The 19,356-nt window shown below is 49.0% G+C and overlaps 1 protein-coding gene across 2 annotated transcripts in view; it reads left to right on the top strand.

The window, feature by feature from the left end:
- The window catches only part of ANAPC5 (anaphase promoting complex subunit 5), a 272,988-nt gene that overhangs the window by 203,870 nt on the left and 49,762 nt on the right, over positions 1–19,356 (top strand). For both annotated transcript variants that reach the window (XM_063964426.1, XM_063964425.1), the window contains exons 11-13: positions 448–583; positions 716–790; positions 18,620–18,741. In XM_063964426.1, coding sequence (XP_063820496.1) covers positions 448–583; positions 716–790; positions 18,620–18,741 — 333 coding nt within the window. The remainder of the gene's footprint in view (positions 1–447; positions 584–715; positions 791–18,619; positions 18,742–19,356) is intronic.

The raw sequence follows: 19,356 nt of genomic DNA, 5'->3' as shown, positions 1-19,356 counted from the left end.
GCCCCCGGGAGCACTGCCCTGCAAGGTGCCATCCATTGCTGGAGTAGCCAATCTGCTACAGGCACCCTTTGGCATCACAGTGCTCCGGTTCCGATAAACTGGGTGCAGCACAACAGTATAATATCTCTATCCCCTATTCCCCACCATTCCATTGTGGCTAAGTATACTTGTACAGGTTATGTTGTGGTATTATGTAATTGACAAGGAAGGAGTTAACATTGTCTATTTGTGTACTGTGACACTGACAGGTGGTGGTGTCGTGTTTGTGCTGAGACACCATGGTATTGATGCTACATCTATGTGTTTGAGGTTCTGGCATTGATGCAATGCATCTGTGTTTGAGTTGCAGTGTTATGGCATTGACACGAATGGAGGAGACATTGTGTATTTATGTTTAGCACCTTGGAATTGTGACTGAGATTGGTGCCATTGTGTCTTCTATTACAGCACCATGGCATTGCAGCAAGCACAGATGCTTCTTAGTATGAACAGCTTGGATGCAGTTAACGTGAGTGTCCAGCAGAATAACACCGAGTCATTCGCTGTGGTTTTGTGCCATCTAGCAGAGTTGCATGCAGAACAGGTAAGTTTGAAAATTGAAGAGTATGTTTAATATGTAGGCAATTGATATTTTTATGCAACTTTATTAAAGCACCTGATATATGCCACAGTGCTGTACACAAATACATTTGTAAACCACCCTTTTGTGTTACAGGGCTGCTTTTCAGCTGCTTCAGAGATCCTGAAACATTTAAAGGAAAGGTTTCCCCCTAACTGCCAACATGCAAAGGTGATTTTCTCATATATACACCTCTTCACGTTTTAATGTCCTTTCTATATACTGTGTCTTGCGTCAGCAATCTATAATTTAGCTTTTATTTATTTTTATTTCAAAAGTAGATGTGTATGGCGCTGATGATGCTGATTTTTAAAATGACCTCTGGCGCCAATGTCCACAGCATTTCTTGTTATCACATTAGACATTGGCATCTGACATTGGTGGTCATTCCGAATTGTTCGCCCGCTGCTATTTTTAGCAGAATTGCGATCAGGCTAAAAACCGGCAGTTCTGCGCATTCATATGGGGCGCATGCGCTAAGTACTTTCACACAAAACTATGCAATTTTACACAGGGCCGAGCGACGCTTTTCTGTCGCTCTGCTGATCGGTGAGTGATTGACAGGAAGTGGGTGTTTCTGGGTGGTAACTGAGAGTTTTACGGGAGTGTGCTAAAAAACGCAGGTGTGCCAGACTAAAACGCAGGAGTGGCTGGGGAAACGGGGGAGTGGCTGGCCGAACTCAGGGCGTGTTTGTGACGTCAAAGCAGGAACTAAACAGTCTGCAGTGAACGCAATCTAGGAGCAGGTCTGGAGCTACTCAGAAACTACAAGGAAATATTTAATAGCAGAACTACTAACCTTTCGTTAGCAATTCTGCTAAGATACACTCCCAGAGGGCGGCGGCCTAGCGTTTGCAATGCTGCTAAAAGCAGCTAGCGAGCGAACAACTCGGAATGAGGGCCATTATGTCCACTTTTGTGTTGGTGCAATTTGTACAGTTCCATTTGGAGGCGTTCCAGAAATGGAACAAGTCTCCCCTACCTTTTCCAACTGTCCAAAATGATGTGTCTAGCACTCTGCTGGTGACTGAGAGGTGACCACATTAGAAGAGGTCACCCATTGTCCATCTGGCACTTGACGTTAAGGATGTCAGACACCAACCTTTAAGTCTGGAGGGCCTCCACTCTTCATTTCCACTTACAGGGTCTCATTTGTGATCATTGTGAGGAAAGGCCATTAAAATCTAGTCTGAAAATGTGGCTTACATGAATTACGTAGGTACCTTGGCCTTTAAAAACAAAATATTATTTCTCTTGTGTCGTAGAGGATGCTGGGGACTCCGTAAGGACCATGGGGATAGACGGGCTCCGCAGGAGACATGGGCACTTTAAGAAAGACTTTAGGTATGGGTGTGCACTGGCTCATCCCTCTATGCCCCTCCTCCAGACCTCAGTTTACTACTGTGCCCAGAGGAGACTGGGTGCATTACAGGGAGCTCTCCTGAGTTTCCTGAAAGAAAGTATTTTGTTAGGTTTTTTATTTTCAGGGAGCCTGCTGGCAACAGGCTCTCTGCATCGTGGGACTGAGGAGAGAGAAGCAGACCTACTTCTGTGAGTTTCAAGGCTCTGCTTCTTAGGCTACTGGACACCATTAGCTCCAGAGGGAGTTGGAACACAGGTCTCACCCTGGAGTTCGTCCCGGAGCCGCGCCGCCGTCCTCCTCACAGAGCCGGAAGATAGAAGCCGGGTGAGTATGAGAAGAAAGAAGACTTCAGAGGCGGCAGAAGACTTCAGATCTTCACTGAGGTAACGCACAGCAGTAAAGCTGTGCGCCATTGCTCCCACACAGCACACACAAACGGCAGTCACTGTAAGGGTACAGGGCGCAGGGGGGGCGCCCTGGGCAGCAATAAAACCTCTTTTTCTGGCAAAAGTAGATATATACAGCTAGGCACTGTATATATAAAGAGCCCCCGACAGTTTTTTTATATATTTTAGCGGAACAGAAGCCCGCCACTGAGGGGCGGGGCTTCTTCCTCAGCACTCGCCAGCGCCATTTCTCTAACGTCCTAAGTGGATGCTGGGGACTCCGTAAGGACCATGGGGAATAGCGGCTCCGCAGGAGACTGGGCACATCTAAAGAAAGCTTTAGGACTAACTGGTGTGCACTGGCTCCTCCCCCTATGACCCTCCTCCAAGCCTCAGTTAGATTTCTGTGCCCGACGAGAAGGGTGCACACTAGGGGCTCTCCTGAGCTTCTTAGTGAAAGTTTTAGTTTAGGTTTGTTATTTTCAGTGAGACCTGCTGGCAACAGGCTCACTGCATCGAGGGACTAAGGGGAGAAGAAGCGAACTCACCTGCGTGCAGAGTGGATTGGGCTTCTTGGCTACTGGACATTAGCTCCAGAGGGACGATCACAGGCCCAGCCTGGATGGGTCCCGGAGCCGCGCCGCCGGCCCCCTTACAGAGCCAGAAGAGCGAAGAGGTCTGGAAAAATCGGCGGCAGAAGACGTTCCTGTCTTCAATAAGGTAGCGCACAGCACTGCAGCTGTGCGCCATTGCTCTCAGCACACTTCATACTCCGGTCACTGAGGGTGCAGGGCGCTGGGGGGGGCGCCCTGAGACGCAATAAAACATGATAAAAATACCTTACATGGCAAAAAATACATCACATATAGCTCCTGGGCTATATGGATGCATTTAACCCCTGCCAGAATATACAGAAAAACGGGAGATAAGGCCGCCGAAAAGGGGGCGGAGCCTATCTCCTCAGCACACTGGCGCCATTTTCCCTCACAGCTCAGTTGGAGGGAAGCTCCCTGGCTCTTCCCTGCAGTCACTACACTACAGAAAGGGTTAAAAAAAGAGAGGGGGGCACAAATTAGGCGCAGTATTAAAACATACAGCAGCTATAAGGGGAAAAACACTTATATAAGGTTATCCCTGTATATATATATATATATATAGCACTCTGGTGTGTGCTGGCATACTCTCCCTCTGTCTCCCCAAAGGGCTAGTGGGGTCCTGTCCTCTATCAGAGCATTCCCTGTGTGTGTGCTGTGTGTCGGTACGTTTGTGTCGACATGTATGAGGAGAAAAATGATGTGGAGACGGAGCAGAGTGTCTGTAACAGTGATGTCACCACCTAGGGGGTCGACACCTGAGTGGATGTACTGTTGAAAATTACGTGACAGTGTCCGCTCTGTATAAAAAAACAGTGGTTGACATGAGACAGCCGGCTACTCAGCTTGTGCCTGTCCAGACGTCTCATAGGCCGTCAGGGGCTCTAAAGCGCCCGTTACCTCAGATGGCAGATACAGACGCCGACACGGATACTGACTCCTGTGTCGACGGTGAAGAGACGACCGTGATTTCCAGTAGGGCCACACGTTACATGATTGAGACAATGGAAAATGTTTTATACATTTCTGATAATACGGGTACCACCAAAAAGGGGTATTATGTTCGGTGAGGGAAAAACTACCTGTAGTTTTCCTGAATCTGAGAAATAAAATTAGGTGTGTGATGATGCGTGGGTTTCCCCCCGATAACAATTGACAATTTCTTAAAAAGTATTGGCTGTATACCCTTTCCCGCCAGAGGTTAGGGTGCGTTGGGAAACACCCCCTAGGGGGGATAAGGCGCTCACACGCTTGTAAGAACAAGGGCTCTACCCTCTCATGAGATGGCCGCCCTTAAGGATCCTGCTGATAGAAAGCAGGAGGGTATCCAAAAATGTATTCACACACATACTGGTGTTATACTGCGACCAGCAATCGCCTCAGCCTGGAGGTGCAGTGCTGGGTTGGCATGGTCGGATTCCCTGACTGGAAATATTGATATCCTAGATAAGGATAGTATATTATTGCCTATAGAGCATTTAAAAGATGCATTTCTATATATGCATGATGCACAGCGGAATATTTGCCGACTGGCATCAAGTATAAGTGCGTTGTCCAATTCTACCAGTAAAATGGTCAGGTGATGCGGATTCCAAACGGCATTTGGAAGTATTGCCTTTGAAAGGGGACATTTGGGGTCGGTCTTTTAGACCTGGTGGCCACGGCAACAACTGGGAAATCCACGTTTGTACCCCAGGTCACCTCTCAAAATAAGACGCCGTATTATCAGGCGCAGTCCTTTGTTGGCAAGCGGACAAAAGGTTCCTCTTTTCTGCTCGTGACAGAGGGAGAGGAAAAAGGCTGAAGAGATTACCCAGTTCCCAGGAACAGAAATCCTTTCCCGCCTCTGCAAAGCCCTCAGTATGACGCTAGGGCCTTACAAGCTCAGGCACGGTGGGGGCCCGTTCTCAATGAATTTCAGTGCGCAGTGGGCTCACTCGCAAGTAGACCCCTGGATCCTTCAGGTAATATCTCAAGGGTACATATTGAAATTCGAGACGTCTCCCCCTCGCCGTTTCCAAAAGTCGGCTTTACCGACGTCTCCCTCTGACAGGGAGGCAGTTTTGGAAGCCATTCACAAGCTGTATTCCCAGCAGGTGATAATCAAGGTACCCCTCCTGCAACAGGGAACGGGGTATTATTCCACACTATTGTGGTACCGAAGCCAGACGGCTCGGTGAGACCGATTCTAAATCTAAAATCTAAAATCTTTGAACACTTACATACAGAGGTTCAAATTCAAGATTGAGTCACTCAGAGCAGTGATTGCGAACCTGGAAGAAGGGGACTACATGATGTCTCGGGACATCAAGGATGCTTACCTTCATGTCAAAATTTACCCTGCTCACCAAGGGTACCTCAGGTTATGGTACAGAACTGTCACTATCAGTTCAGACGCTGCCGTAGGGATGGTCCACGGCACCCCGGGTCTTTACCAAGGTAATGGCCGAAATGATATCCCTTCGAAGGAAGGGAATTTTAGTTATCCCTTACTTGGACGATTCCCTGATAAGGGTAAGATCCAGGGAACAGTTGGAAGTCGGTGTAGCACTATCTCAGGTAGTGTTGCGGCAGCACGATTGGATTCTCAATATTCCAAAATCGCAGCTGGTTCCGACGACTTGTCTTCTGTTTCCTAGGGATGTTCCTGGACACAGTCCAGAAAAAAGGTGTTTCTCCCGGAAGAGAAAGCCAGGGAGTTATCCGAGCTAGTCATGAACCTCCTAAAACCGAACCAAGTCTCAGTGCATCAATGCACAAGGGTTCTGGGTAAAAATGGTGGCTTCCTACGAAGCAATCCCATTCGTTAGATTCCACGCAAGAACTTTCCAGTGGAACCTACTGGACAAATGGTCCGGGTCGCATTTTCAGATGCATCAGCGGATAACCCTGTCACCAAGGACAAGGGTATCCATCATGTGGTGGTTGCAGAGTGCTCATCTTCTAGAGGGCCGCAGATTCGGCATTCAGGACTGGGTCCTGGTAACCACGGATGCGAGGCTGGGGAGCAGTCACACAGGGAAGGAATATCCAGGGCTTAGGGTCAAGCCTGGATACATCACTTCACATAAATATCCTGAAGCTAAGGGCCATTTACAATGCTCTAAGCTTAGCAAGACCTCTGCTTCAAGGTCAGCCGGTGTTGATCCAGTCGGACAACATCATGGCAGTCACCCACGTAAACAGACAGGGTGGCACAAGAAGCAGGAGGGCAATGGCAGAAGCTGCAGGGATTCTTCGCTGGGCGGAAAATCATGTGATAGCACTGTCAACAGTATTCATTCCGGGAGTGGACAACTGGGAAGCAGACTTCCTCAGCACGACCTCCACCCGGGAGAGTGGGGACTTCACCCAGAAGTCGTCCACATGATTAAAAAACTCGACAGGTATTGCGCCAGGTCAAGAGACCCTCAGGCAATAGTTGTAGACGCTCTGGTAACACCGTGGGTGTACCAGTCAGTGTATGTGTTCCCTCCTCTGCCTCTCATACCCAAGGTACTGAGATTGATAAGATGGAGAGGAGAAAGCACTATATTCGTGGCTCCGGATTGGCCAAGAAGGACTTGGTAACCGGAACTTCAAGAGATGCTCACGGAGGATCCGTGGCCTCTACCTCTAAGAAGGGACCTGCTCCAGCAAGGACCCTGTCTGTTCCAAGACTTACCGCGGCTGCGTTTGACGGCATGGCGGTTGAACGCCGGATCCTGAAGGAAAAAAGGCATTCCGGATGAAGTCATCCCTATCCTGATCAAAGCCAGGAAGGATGTAACCGTACAACATTATCACCGCAATTGGCGAAAATATGTTGCGTGGTGCGAGGCCAGTAAGGCCCGACGGAGGAAATTCAATTGGGTCGATTCCTACATTTCCTGCAAACAGGAGTGTCTATGGGCCTGAAATTGGGGTCCATTAAGGTTCAAATTTCGGCCCTGTCAATTTTCTTCCAAAAAGAACTAGCTTCAGTCCCTGAAGTTCAGACGTTTGTAAAAGGGGTACTGCATATACAGCCTCCTTTTGTGCCTCCAGTGGCACTTTGGGATCTCAATGTAGTTTGGGTTCCAAAAGTCACATTGGTTTGAACCACTTAAATCTGTGGAGTTAAAATATCTCACATGGAAAGTGGTCATGCTGTTGGCCCTGGCCTGGGCCAGGCGCGTGTCAGAATTGGCGGCTTTATCCTGAAAAAGCCCTTATCTGATTTTCCATTCGGACAGGGCGGAATTGAGGACTCGTCCTCAGTTTCTCCCCAAGGTGGTTTCAGCGTCTCACCTGAACCAACCTATTGGTGGTGCCTGCGGCTACTAGGGACTTGGAGGCCTCCAAGTTGCTAGACGTTGTCAGTGCCCTGAAAATATATGTTTCCAGGACGGCTGGAGTCAGGAAATCTGACTCGCTGTTTATCCTGTGTGCACCCAACAAGCTGGGTGCTCCTGCTTCTAAGCAGACTATTGCTCGTTGGATTTGTAGTACAATTCAGCTTGCACATTCTGTGGCAGGCCTGCCACAGCCAAAAATCTGTAAATGCCCACTCCACAAGGAAGGTGGGCTCATCTTGGGCGGCTGCCCGAGGGGTCTCGGCTTTACAACTTTGCCGAGCAGCTACTTGGTCAGGAGCAAATACGTTTGTAAAATTCTACAAAATTGATATCCTGGCTGAGGAGGACCTGGAGTTCTCTCATTTGGTGCTGCAGAGTCATCCGCACTCTCCCGCCCGTTTGGGAGCTTTGGTATAATCCCCATGGTCCTTACGGAGTCCCCAGCATCCACTTAGGACGTTAGAGAAAATAAGAATTTACTTACCGATAATTCTATTTCTCGTAGTCCGTAGTGGATGCTGGGCGCCCATCCCAAGTGCGGATTGTCTGCAATACTTGTACATAGTTATTGTTACAAAAATCGGGTTATTATTGTTGTGAGCCATCTTTCAGAGGCTCCTCTGTTATCATGCTGTTAACTGGGTTCAGATCACAGGTTATACGGTGTGATTGGTGTGGCTGGTATGAGTCTTACCCGGGATTCAAAATCCTTCCTTATTGTGTACGCTCGTCCGGGCACAGTATCCTAACTGAGGCTTGGAGGAGGGTCATAGGGGGAGGAGCCAGTGCACACCAGTTAGTCCTAAAGCTTTCTTTAGATGTGCCCAGTCTCCTGCGGAGCCGCTATTCCCCATTGTCCTTACGGAGTCCCCAGCATCCACTACGGACTATGAGAAATAGAATTATCGGTAAGTAAATTCTTATTTTTCTCCACAGCACAGCGCTGAGAGGAAGCTCCCCGGACTCTCCTCTGCTTATCCACAGTGAAAGAGGGTTTTAAAGAAGGGGGGGGCACATAATTTGGCGCAAAAATAAAGTTTACAGCGCTATCTGGGTAAACATATTGTGTGTGTTTTTTCCTGGGTCATATAGCGCTGGGTATATGCTGGCATACTCTCTCTCTGCCTCTCCAAAGGGCCTTGTGGGGGAACTGTCTTCAGATAAGAGGATTCCCGGAGTGTGAGGTGTGTCGGCTTTCCTAGGGAGGAGGAGGAGCAAATGAATGTGGTGTCTCCGTCGACAACGCCGACACCTGACTGAATGGATATGTGGAATGTTTTAAGTGCTAATGTAAAGTTATTGCACAAAAGATTAGACAAAGCGGAAGCTAGAGAACAGCCAGGGAGTCAACCCATGTCTGTCCCTATGTCGCAGGGACCTTCGGGGTCTCAAAAGCGCCCACTATCCCAAATAGTAGACACAGATACCGACACGGATTCTGACTCCAGTGTCGACTACGATGATGCAAAGTTACAGCCAAAATTGGCTAAATGTATTTGATATATGATTATTGCAATAAAAGATGTTTTGCATATCACAGAGGAACCCCCTGTCCCTGACACGAGGGTGCACATGTATAAGGGAAAGAAACCTGAGATAACCTTTCCCCCCTCACATGAGTTGAACGAATTATGTGAAAAAGCTTGGGAATCTCCAGACAAAAAAACTGCAGATTCCCAAAAGGATTCTTATGGCGTATCCTTTCCCGCCAACGGACAGGATACGGTGGGAATCCTCCCCTAGGGTGGACAAAGCATTGACACGCTTATCCAAAAAGGTAGCGCTGCCATCCCAAGATACGGCTACCCTCAGGGATCCTGCTGACCGCAAGCAGGAGGTTACCTTGAAGTCCATTTACACACATTCTGGTACCTTACTCAGACCGGCGATTGCGTCGGCTTGGGTTTGTAGCGCTGTAGCAGCGTGGACAGATACCTTATCAGCGGAAATTGAGACCCTAGATAAGGATACCATTTTATTGACCCTAGGGCATATAAAAGATGCTGTCTTATATATGAGAGATGCTCAAAGAGACATTAGCCTACTGGGTTCTAGAATTAACGCTATGTCGATTTCTGCTAGACGAGTCCTATGGACCCGGCAATGGACAGGTGATGCCGACTCAAAGAGGCATATGGAGGTTTTACCTTACAAGGGTGAGGAATTGTTTCGGGAAGGTCTCTCGGACCTGGTCTCCACAGCTACAGCTGGTAAATCAAATTTTTTGCCTTATATTTCCTCACAGCCTAAGAAAGCGCCACATTATCAAATGCAGTCCTTTCGATCACAAAGAAACAAGAAAGTACAAGGTGCGTCCTTTCTTGCCAGAGGTAAGGGCAGAGGAAAAAAGCTGCACAACACAGCTAGTTCCCAGGAACAGAAGTCCTCCCCGGCCTCTACAAAATCCACCGCATGATGCTGGGGCTCCGCTAAAGGAGTCCGCCCCAGTGGGGGCACGTCTTCGAGTTTTCAGCCACATCTGGGTTCACTCACAGGTGGATCCCTGGGCAATAGAAATTGTTTCTCAGGGTTACAAGCTGGAATTCGAAGAGGTGCCTCCTCGCCGGTTTTTCAAATCTGCCCTACCAGCTTCTCCCCCGGTAAAAGAGAGAGTGTTAAATGCAATTCACAAATTGTATCTTCAACAGGTGGTGGTCAAGGTTCCCCTGCTTCAACAAGGGAGGGGATATTACTCAACCCTGTTTATAGTCCCGAAACCGGACGGTTCGGTCAGAGCCATTTTAAATTTAAAAATCCCTGAACCTATAATTGAAAAGGTTCAAATTCAAGATGGAATCGCTAAGAGCGGTCATCGCCAGCCTGGAAGGGGGGATTTTATGGTATCTCTGGACATAAAGGATGCATACCTTCATGTTCCCATTTATCCACCTCATCAGGCGTACCTGAGATTTGCGGTACAGGATTGTCATTACCAATTTCAGACTTTGCCGTTTGGGCTTTCCACGACCCGAGGATTTTCACCAAGGTAATGGCGGAAATGATGGTGCTCCTGCGCAAGCAAGGTGTCACAATTATCCCGTACTTGGATGATCTCCTCATAAAAGCGAGATCAAGAGAGCAGTTACTGAACAGCGTCTCACTTTCACTGAAGGTGTTACAGCAACATGGCTGGATTCTCAATATCCTGAAGTCGCAGTTGGTTCCTACGACTCGTCTGACCTTCTTGGGCATGATTCTGGATACAGACCAGAAAAGGGTTTATCTTCCGATAGAAAAAGCTCAGGAACTCATGACTCTGGTCAGGAACCTATTGAAGCCAAAACAGGTGTCAGTGCATCACTGCACTCGAGTCCTGGGAAAGATGTTGGCATCATACGAAGCCATTCCCTTCGGCAGGTTTCATGCGAGGACTTTCCAATGGGACCTACTGGACAAGTGGTCCGGGTCACATCTACAAATTCATCAGTTGATCACCCTGTCCCCCAGAGCCAGGGTATCTCTCCTGTGGTGGCTGCAGAGTGCTCACCTTCTAGAGGGCCGCAGGTTCAGCATTCAGGACTGGATCCTGGTGACCACGGACGCGAGCCTCCGAGGTTGGGGAGCAGTCACACAGGGAAGAAATTTCCAAGGTCTTTGGTCAAGTCAAGAGGCTTGTCTTCACATCAACATCCTGGAACTAAGGGCCATATACAACGCCCTACGTCAAGCGGAGACCTTACTTCGCGACCAACCAGTTATGATCCAGTCAGACAACATCACCGCAGTGGCTCATGTAAACCGCCAAGGCGGCACAAGGAGCAGAGTGGCAATGGCGGAAGCCACCAGGATTCTTCGCTGGGCGGAAAATCATGTAAGCGCACTGTCAGCAGTGTTCATTCCGGGAGTGCACAACTGGGAAGCAGACTTCCTCAGCAGACACGACCTGCATCCAGGAGAGTGGGGACTTCATCAGGAAGTCTTCCCACAGATTGCAAGGCAGTGGGGACTGCCCCAGATAGACATGATGGCGTCCCGCCTCAACAAAAAGCTACAGAGGTATTGCGCCAGATCAAAAGACCCTCAGGCGGTAGCTGTAGACGCCCTAGTGACACCGTGGGTGTTCCAGTCGGTCTATGTGTTTCCTCCTCTAACTCTCATACCCATGGTGTTGAGAATAATAAGAAAAAGAGGAGTGAGAACAATTCTCATTGTTCCAGATTGGCCACGAAGGACCTGGTATCCGGATCTGCAGGAAATGCTCACAGAAGATCCGTGGCCTCTTCCTCTATGACAGGACCTGTTGCAACAGGGGCCCTGTCTGTTCCAAGACTTACCGCGGCTGCGTTTGACGGCATGGCGGTTGAACGCAGGATCCTAGCGGAAAAAGACATTCCGGATGAGGTCTTTCCTATGCTGATAAAGGCTAGGAAGGATGTGACAGCTAAACATTGTCACGGTATATGGCGAAAATATGTTTCTTGGTGTGAGGCCAGGAATGCTCCTACGGAAGAATTCCATCGGGGCTGTTTCCTTCACTTCCTACAGACTGGAGTGAATTTGGGCCTAAAATTAGGCTCCATTAAGGTTCAGATTTCGGCCTTATCCATTTTCTTTCAAAAAAAATTGGCTTTTCTCCCAGAAGTACAGACTTTTGTGAAGGGAGTGCTGCATATTCAGCCTCCTTTTATACCTCCGGTGGCGCCTTGGGACCTTAACGTGGTGTTGAGTTTCCTTAAGTCGCACTGGTTTGAACCACTTCAAACTGTGGAGTTAAAATATCTCACTTGGAAGGTGGTCATGTTATTAGCCTTGGCTTCGGCTAGGCGAGTGTCAGAATTGGCGGCTTTGTCTCATAAAAGCCCCTATCTGGTTTTCCATATGGATAGAGCGGAATTGCGGACCCGTCCTCAATTCTTGGCTAAGGTGGTGTCCTCTTTTCATATGAACCAACCTATTGTGGTGTCTGTGGCTACGCGAGACTTGGAGGATTCCGAGTCCCTTGATGTAGTCAGGGCTTTGAAAATTTACGTGGCTAGAACGGCTAGAGTCAGAAAAACAGAAGCACTGTTTGTCCTATATGCAGCCAACAAGGTTGGCGCCCTTGCTTCGAAGCAAACTATTGCTCGCTGGATCTGTAACACGATTCAGCAGGCGCATTCTACGGCTGGATTGCCGTTACCAAAATCGGTCAAGGCCCATTCCACTAGGAAGGCTCGTCTTAGGCGGCTGCCCGAGGGGTCTCGGCACTACAACTATGCCGAGCTGCTACTTGGTCGGGTTCAAACACCTTTGCAAAGTTCTATAAGTTTGATACCCTGGCTGAGGAGGACCTCCTGTTTGCTTAATCGGTGCTGCAGAGTCATCCGCACTCTCCCGCCCGTTTGGGAGCTTTGGTATAATCCCCATGGTCCTTACGGAGTCCCCAGCATCCTCTAGGACGTAAGCGAAAATAAGATTTTAAACCTACCGGTAAATCTTTTTCACGTAGTCCGTAGAGGATGCTGGGCGCCCGTCCCAAGTGCGGACTACTTCTGCAAGACTTGTATATAGTTTTGCTTACATAAGGGTTATGTTATAGTTTTCATCGGTCTTGGACTGATGCTATGTTGTTTTCATACTGTTAACTGGTTAGTATATCACAAGTTATACGGTGTGATTGGTGTGGCTGGTATGAATCTTGCCCTTGGATTAACAAAAATCCTTTCCTCGTACTGTCCGTCTCCTCTGGGCACAGTTTCTCTAACTGAGGTCTGGAGGAGGGGCATAGAGGGAGGAGCCAGTGCACACCCATACCTAAAGTCTTTCTTAAAGTGCCCATGTCTCCTGCGGAGCCCGTCTATCCCCATGGTCCTTACGGAGTCCCCAGCATTCTCTACGGACTACGAGAAAAAGATTTACCGGTAGGTTTAAAATCTTATTTTTAATCTTTCAAAACCTGGTGAACTAAAGGGGCAAATAGATGATTGCAACGCAGATGAATGGTATGGTGTAGTTGGCGATCACAAGGACGTTTATGGTAGACATTATTTTGGTTACTTGGAGTTTCCATCTGATCTACATTTCCTCTAGTACCAATGCAACTACGGGTGCAAAATTGGTAAGGTTTTGGTACATAGACACTCAAACCATGGCTTCCTTTCTCTTACGTCCTAGAGGATGCTGGGGTCCATATTGGTACCATGGGGTATAGACGGGTCCACCAGGAGCCATTGGCACTTTAAGAGTTTAATAGTGTGGGCTGGCTCCTCCCTCCATGCCCCTCCTACCAGACTCAGTTTAGAAAATGTGCCTGGAGGAGCCGGTCACAGCTAGGGAGCTCTACAGAGTTCTTAGAAAAAGGTTCTTTTTCTCTTTCTTTTCAGAGTTTGTTATTTTATAGGGAGGCTGCTGGCGACAGCCTCCCTGCAGCGAGCCACTGGGGGGGGGGGGTCTTGAGCCACTGCTCCCGCTGACTGGACATTGAGCTCCAGAGGGGTCCGATCACAGGGGAACGCTCGCCCCGGCAGCCAGCCGCCACCCCCTCAGGGAGCTGAAGTGTGGCGAGTGAGTCACTGTCCCCCTTGCGAGCGGGGGGACAGTGTGAAGAGGGTGGCTAGAGGGTAGGAGCGCGGTCTTAACTGCGCTCCTGAAGGCTCAGCGGTACTGCGGTGCGGTGCTGGGAGGGGCGCCCTGGGCCAGCTCCAGACCCTACACTGACCACTACAAGCCTGTCTGGGTCTGTGGATCCAGGCCAGCACAAATCCTCCGGCCAGTATAATCTGTCAAAGAGCGGGAAGACAGCACCATTGAGGGGGCGGAGCTTCTCCTCAGAGCGGACCCAGCAGCGTTCAACGCCATTTTTTCCTGCCTGCACTCACTACCAAGTGGATACAGGTCCACTCCAGAGCAATCTCCAGCTATCTGTACGGTACCAGGGGGTTGTAGAAGGGGAGGGGGTGAGGGGGGCTGTATAAAGTCTGTGTCACCTATTAAGGGACACAATCAGCGCTGGTTAGGGACTCCCCATACCTTTAATAGCGCCGTGTGTGGGTTGGCTCCAATCTCTGTGTGTCTCTGCCATTCTTGGGGGGAAACTCTGTCTACATAATACCCTGTGTGTTTGGGGGTGTGTGGCAACATGTCTAGGGACACTGTTTCATATGCTGCAGAGGATTTGTCTTCCCAGGAAGACTCCATTTCATGTAATCAGGATTGCACTGTTTTAGCACAGATCCCAGCTAGAGAGCCAGAATGGTTAGTCTCTCTGAGGGGGTCTATTTCTCAGATTTCTGATAGAGTTGCTAGGACTGAGCATGCCACTCAGGTCCTCCAGTCCTCTATGGTTGTATGGTCTGATACTGCCTCCTCGGGGTCCCCTGCGGTACATTCTTACAAACGTGCACTTGCAATTATGCAGGATGACACAGACACTGACTCTGACGCTGCAGACGGTGATGGGGATGTGTTGACAGGGTCAGCATCACTTGCCAAGGGGGTGCAGTTGATGATTGAGGCTGTTAGGGATGTTTTACACATTTCGGACACAGCTCCGGAACAGGTGGAGGAGGCCTTCTTTAGAGATAATAAGAAGCCCCCCCTCACCTTCCCGGCATCCAAATAATTAAATGCGATCTTTGAAAAGGCATGGGAAACGCCGGAAAAGAAATTCCAGATTCCCAAGAGAGTCTTGGTGGCTTTTCCCTTCCCAGAGGAAGATAGGAAGAGATGGGAGTCCCCACCGATAGTCGACGCCTCTGTCTCCAGGCTATCCAAACAGGTGGTGTTACCGGTCCCGGAATCTACCGCGCTAAAGGACCCGGCAGATCGCAAGGTGTATGCTACGCTGAAATCCATTTACACGGCTTCAGGGGCTATATAGCGGCCTACTATAGCCTGTGTTTTGGATTGCTAAAGCTATTGCCAGGTGGTCAATCACTCTGCAGGAGGAATCGGCTACGCTGGATAAAGGTGACGTTGATTTATTTTTACGTAGTAATGAGGATTCTGCAGGGTTCCTGGTGGACTCCATGAAGGACCTGGGTTCCATGGCTGCGGGGATCTCCTCCATGTCTGTCTCGGCTCGCTTGGGTCTCTGGCTGCGCAACTGGTCTGCGGACGCAGAATCCAGGAAGTGTGTGGAGGGCCTACCATACAAAGGTCAGGCTCTCTCTGGGGAGGCGCTGGATGCGTGGATTGCCACGGCTACGGCGGGTAAGTCTCCTTTTCTCCCCTCAGCTGCACCAACTACGAAGAAGCCTTTTTCATCAACCGCATCACAGTCCTATCGGCCCGCGAGGCCTAGAAAGAATAAGCCTTCGAACACCTTCTTCAGAGGTGGTCATGCCAAAGGAAAGAAACCTACTCCCGCAGGTTCCCAGACCCAGAAGCCCGCTTCTGATACTCCTAAGTCCTCTGTATGACGGTGGACAGCTAGGCCTGGAGGAGGGGCAAGTGGGGCAAGACTCCGGCAGTTCAGCCACGTCTGGGTGTCGTCGGGTCTGGACCACTGGGTCCTGGATATAGTGTCCAGAGGGTACAGACTGGAGTTCCAAGATCCCCCGCCTCACCGTTACTTCAAGTCAGGCTTGCCAGCCCTGCTGGCAGACAGGATAATTCTTCTGGAGGCCATCAGAAAATTGGTGGCGTCAGAGGTCATTGTTCCGTTCCCACTTCAGCAGTGGAACAAGGGTTATTATTCAAACCTTTTTTTGGTAACAAAACTGGATGGTTCGGTACAGCCTATTCTAAACTTAAAGTCTCTGAACCCTAATCTCAGGGTGTTCAAATTCAAGATGGAATCTCTGAGAGCTGTCATCTCGGGACTGGTGTCTCTGGACATCAAGGATGCTTACCTCCACATTCCCATTTGGGCGCCGCATCAAGCATATCTCAGGGTTTGCGCTGATGGACGATCACTATCAGTTCCAGGGGCTGCCGTTTGGCCTCTCCACAGCACAGAGGATCTTCACCAAGGTGATGGCGGAGATGATTGTTCTCCTCCGCAAACAGGGGGTGAACATAATTCCATATCTGGACGATCTCCTGATCAAGGCGTCATCCAGGGAGAGGTTGTTGCGGTCCATCGCGCTCACGACACAGCTGCTCAGGAAGCACGGTTGGATCCTGAACCTTCCAAAGTCTCATCTGCAGGCCGACAAGGCGGCTGTCTTTCCTGGGAATGATCCTCGACATGGAAGTACAGAGGGTATTTCGCCCAGTGGAGAAAGCGTTTGGTGATTAAAACAATGGTCCTGGATGTCCTAAAGCCTACCCGGGTATCGGTTCATCAATGCATACGCCTTCTGGGGAAGATGGTTGCCGCCTACGAGGCTCTGCAGTACGGCAGGTTTCATGCTCAACCTTTTCAGCTGGACCTATTGGACCAGTGGTCGGGCTTTCACCTACACATGCACAAGAGGATACGCCTGTCTCCGAAAGCCAGGATTTCACTCCTCTGGTGGCTGCAACTTCCGCACCTTCTGGAAGGGCGAAGGTTCGGAATTCAAGACTGGATCCTTTTAACCACAGATGCAAGTCTAAGAGGTTGGGGAGCAGTCGCTCTGGGGGAAACCTTTCAGGGACGTTGGTCGGATCAAGAATCACTTCTCCCAATAAACATCCTGGAACTCAGGGCCGTGTACAACGCCCTTCTGCAAGCAGCACACCTTCTACAGGATCGGGTTGTTCAGGTGCAGTTGGACAATGTGACCACAGTGGCCTACATAAACCGACAAGGCGGAACGAAGAGCAGGGCTGCCATGTCAGAGGTGTCAAAATCCTCATATGGGCAGAAAGGCACGAGGTGGCGATGTCGGCAATCTTCATTCCGGGCGTAGACAACTGGGAAGCAGACTTCCTCAGCAGACACGATCTCCATCCAGGGGAGTGGGGCCTCCATCCGTAGGTGTTCGAGGAGGTAACCGGTTGGTGCGGGGTTCCTCACATAGACATGATGGCCTCCCGCCTCAACAAGAGTCTACGGAGGTACTGTTCCAGGTCAAGAGACCCACAGGCAGTGGCAGTGGACGCACTGGTAACACCGTGGGTGTTCAAGTCAGTGTATGTGTTCCCTTCACTTCCTCTGATACCAAAGGTTCTTCAGCTCGTGAGAAGAACAAAGGTTCTGACAATCCTCATTGCTCCGGACTGGCCAAGGAGGGCTTGGTACGCGGATCTGCTGTATCTTCTGCTGGAAGATCCTCTTTGGGAGGATCTGCTCCAGCAGGGGCCGTTTGCTTATCAAGACTTACCGTTTGCTTATCAAGGACGCGGATTGCTGTGTCCGAGATCTGTAAAGGCTCCCTGCACTCGTAAAGTGGGCTCTTCCTGGGTGGCTGCCCGAGGGTGTCTCGGCGGTACAACTCTGCCGAACAGCTACTTGGTCTGGGTCGAACACGTTTGCCAAGTTTTACAAGTTCGATACTTTGGTCTCTGATGACCTCATGTTTGGTCAAGCAGTGTTGCAGGAGCCTCCGCGCTCTCCCTCCCGTACTGGGAGCTTTGGTACATCCCCATGTTACTAATATGGACCCCAGCATCCTCTAGGACGTAAGAGGAAATTAGGATTTTGGTTACCTACCGGTAAATCCTTTTCTCGTAGTCCGTAGAGGATGCTGCGTTTTCCTGCTTTGGTTTTATAGTTCAGTTCTGCCTGGTTCCTAGGTAAGTTCTGCGTTATTTACAGTTTTCAGCTGTTGCTGAGGTTTCCCGGCATGTTGGCCGGATTTGCATGTTGTGTGAGCTGGTATTAATCTCGCCACAATCTGTGTAATTCCTTCTCTCGAAGTTTTGTCGTCTCCTCAGGCACAGTTTCTAGACTGAGTCTGGTAGGCGGGGCATAGAGGGAGGAGCCAGCCCACACTATTAAACTCTTAAAGTGCCAATGGCTCCTGGTGTACCCGTCTATACCCCATGGTACTAATATGGAACCCAGCATCCTCTACAGACTACGAGAAAAGGATTTACCGGTAGGTAACCAAAATCCTATTTTCAGCCTAAAGTGGTCTCTAGGTGCCCATCTAAATCATTAACAGAATAGACCTACCAGAGAATAGCTCTTCCTTCTATGGACTTTGTAAGGGCATTGAAAATGTTCAGTCCATAGGACCCAGGAATTGTGAAGAACTGATGACTTGTTTGCTATATAATATCTATAATAGAGGTTGTCCCACATCAGAAAGACTTCTAGATCCGTATATATACATTGTGCTGCAGAATTATGCTATTTCCCATAGACATAACCTCTGCTACAGTTAAACCAAAAAAAAAAACCCAGTGTGCCAGTTTCATTGAAGGCATATATATAAGGATATATTTTTTTTCTTTACTTTGTGTGAGAGTCATTTCTTCACTTATATCCATCCACTAGTCAGTGAATGTCCATGTTTTGGAGATTGTTCACTTATATTATGTATCTCCCTCAGCTTTGGATGCTTTTTGATCAAAAAATCCAGTTTGATCGAGCCATGAATGATGGGAAGTATCACATAACTGAGTCACTAGTGACTGGAATTACTGCACTGGACAGTGTGGAAGGATTGTACAGGTATATATTGGATGGCTGTGGTGTCTGTGTAACTGCTTTTATTCGCTAACATTCTGTGATACACACAGTAAAGCATATTTAGCACTGCTCTCCCTAACTGGATGGGACATGGATGTGATCAGCTGTATAACACCCATGTGAATTCTTTTGATACAAGAGGGCATATTCAAAGAGCCGTGGGACTTATGTCGTGGCTTCAGCTCCCAGAGTTAACACCCAGAGCTATTCAATTAGCAGCCTGTTTTCCTATGCAGTAAGTCCTGTAGTTAACACAGGGGGCCAAATGTAATGAGAGTTTCAAAAAGTGAGAGATTTGGTAAGGTTTTGCAGTTTGTTTGTTTTTTAAAGTGGCACTCCTTGCCACTTTAAAAAAAATTGAAAAACCTTACCAAATATCTCACTTTCTGAAACTCTTACTCTATTACATTTGGCCCTTGGTAACCCATAGAATCCAGGTTGTGCCTCTAGCTGTGAGTTAACCACTCATGGGTAGTGGCTGCAAGCCCCAATTCCCTCATAATGTAGCTCTGAAGTCCAGAGCTACAAGCCCGCCGTAAATCCTGTGGCTTACTGAATAGATATGCACCTAAGACTGATGGTAAATAATTGTGAGAC

Source organism: Pseudophryne corroboree, chromosome 1 (assembly GCF_028390025.1).
Source record: "Pseudophryne corroboree isolate aPseCor3 chromosome 1, aPseCor3.hap2, whole genome shotgun sequence".
NCBI lineage: Eukaryota > Metazoa > Chordata > Amphibia > Anura > Myobatrachidae > Pseudophryne > Pseudophryne corroboree.
The sequence above is the reverse complement of the archived record's forward strand: the minus strand, read 5'-3'. Positions and strand labels throughout refer to the sequence as shown.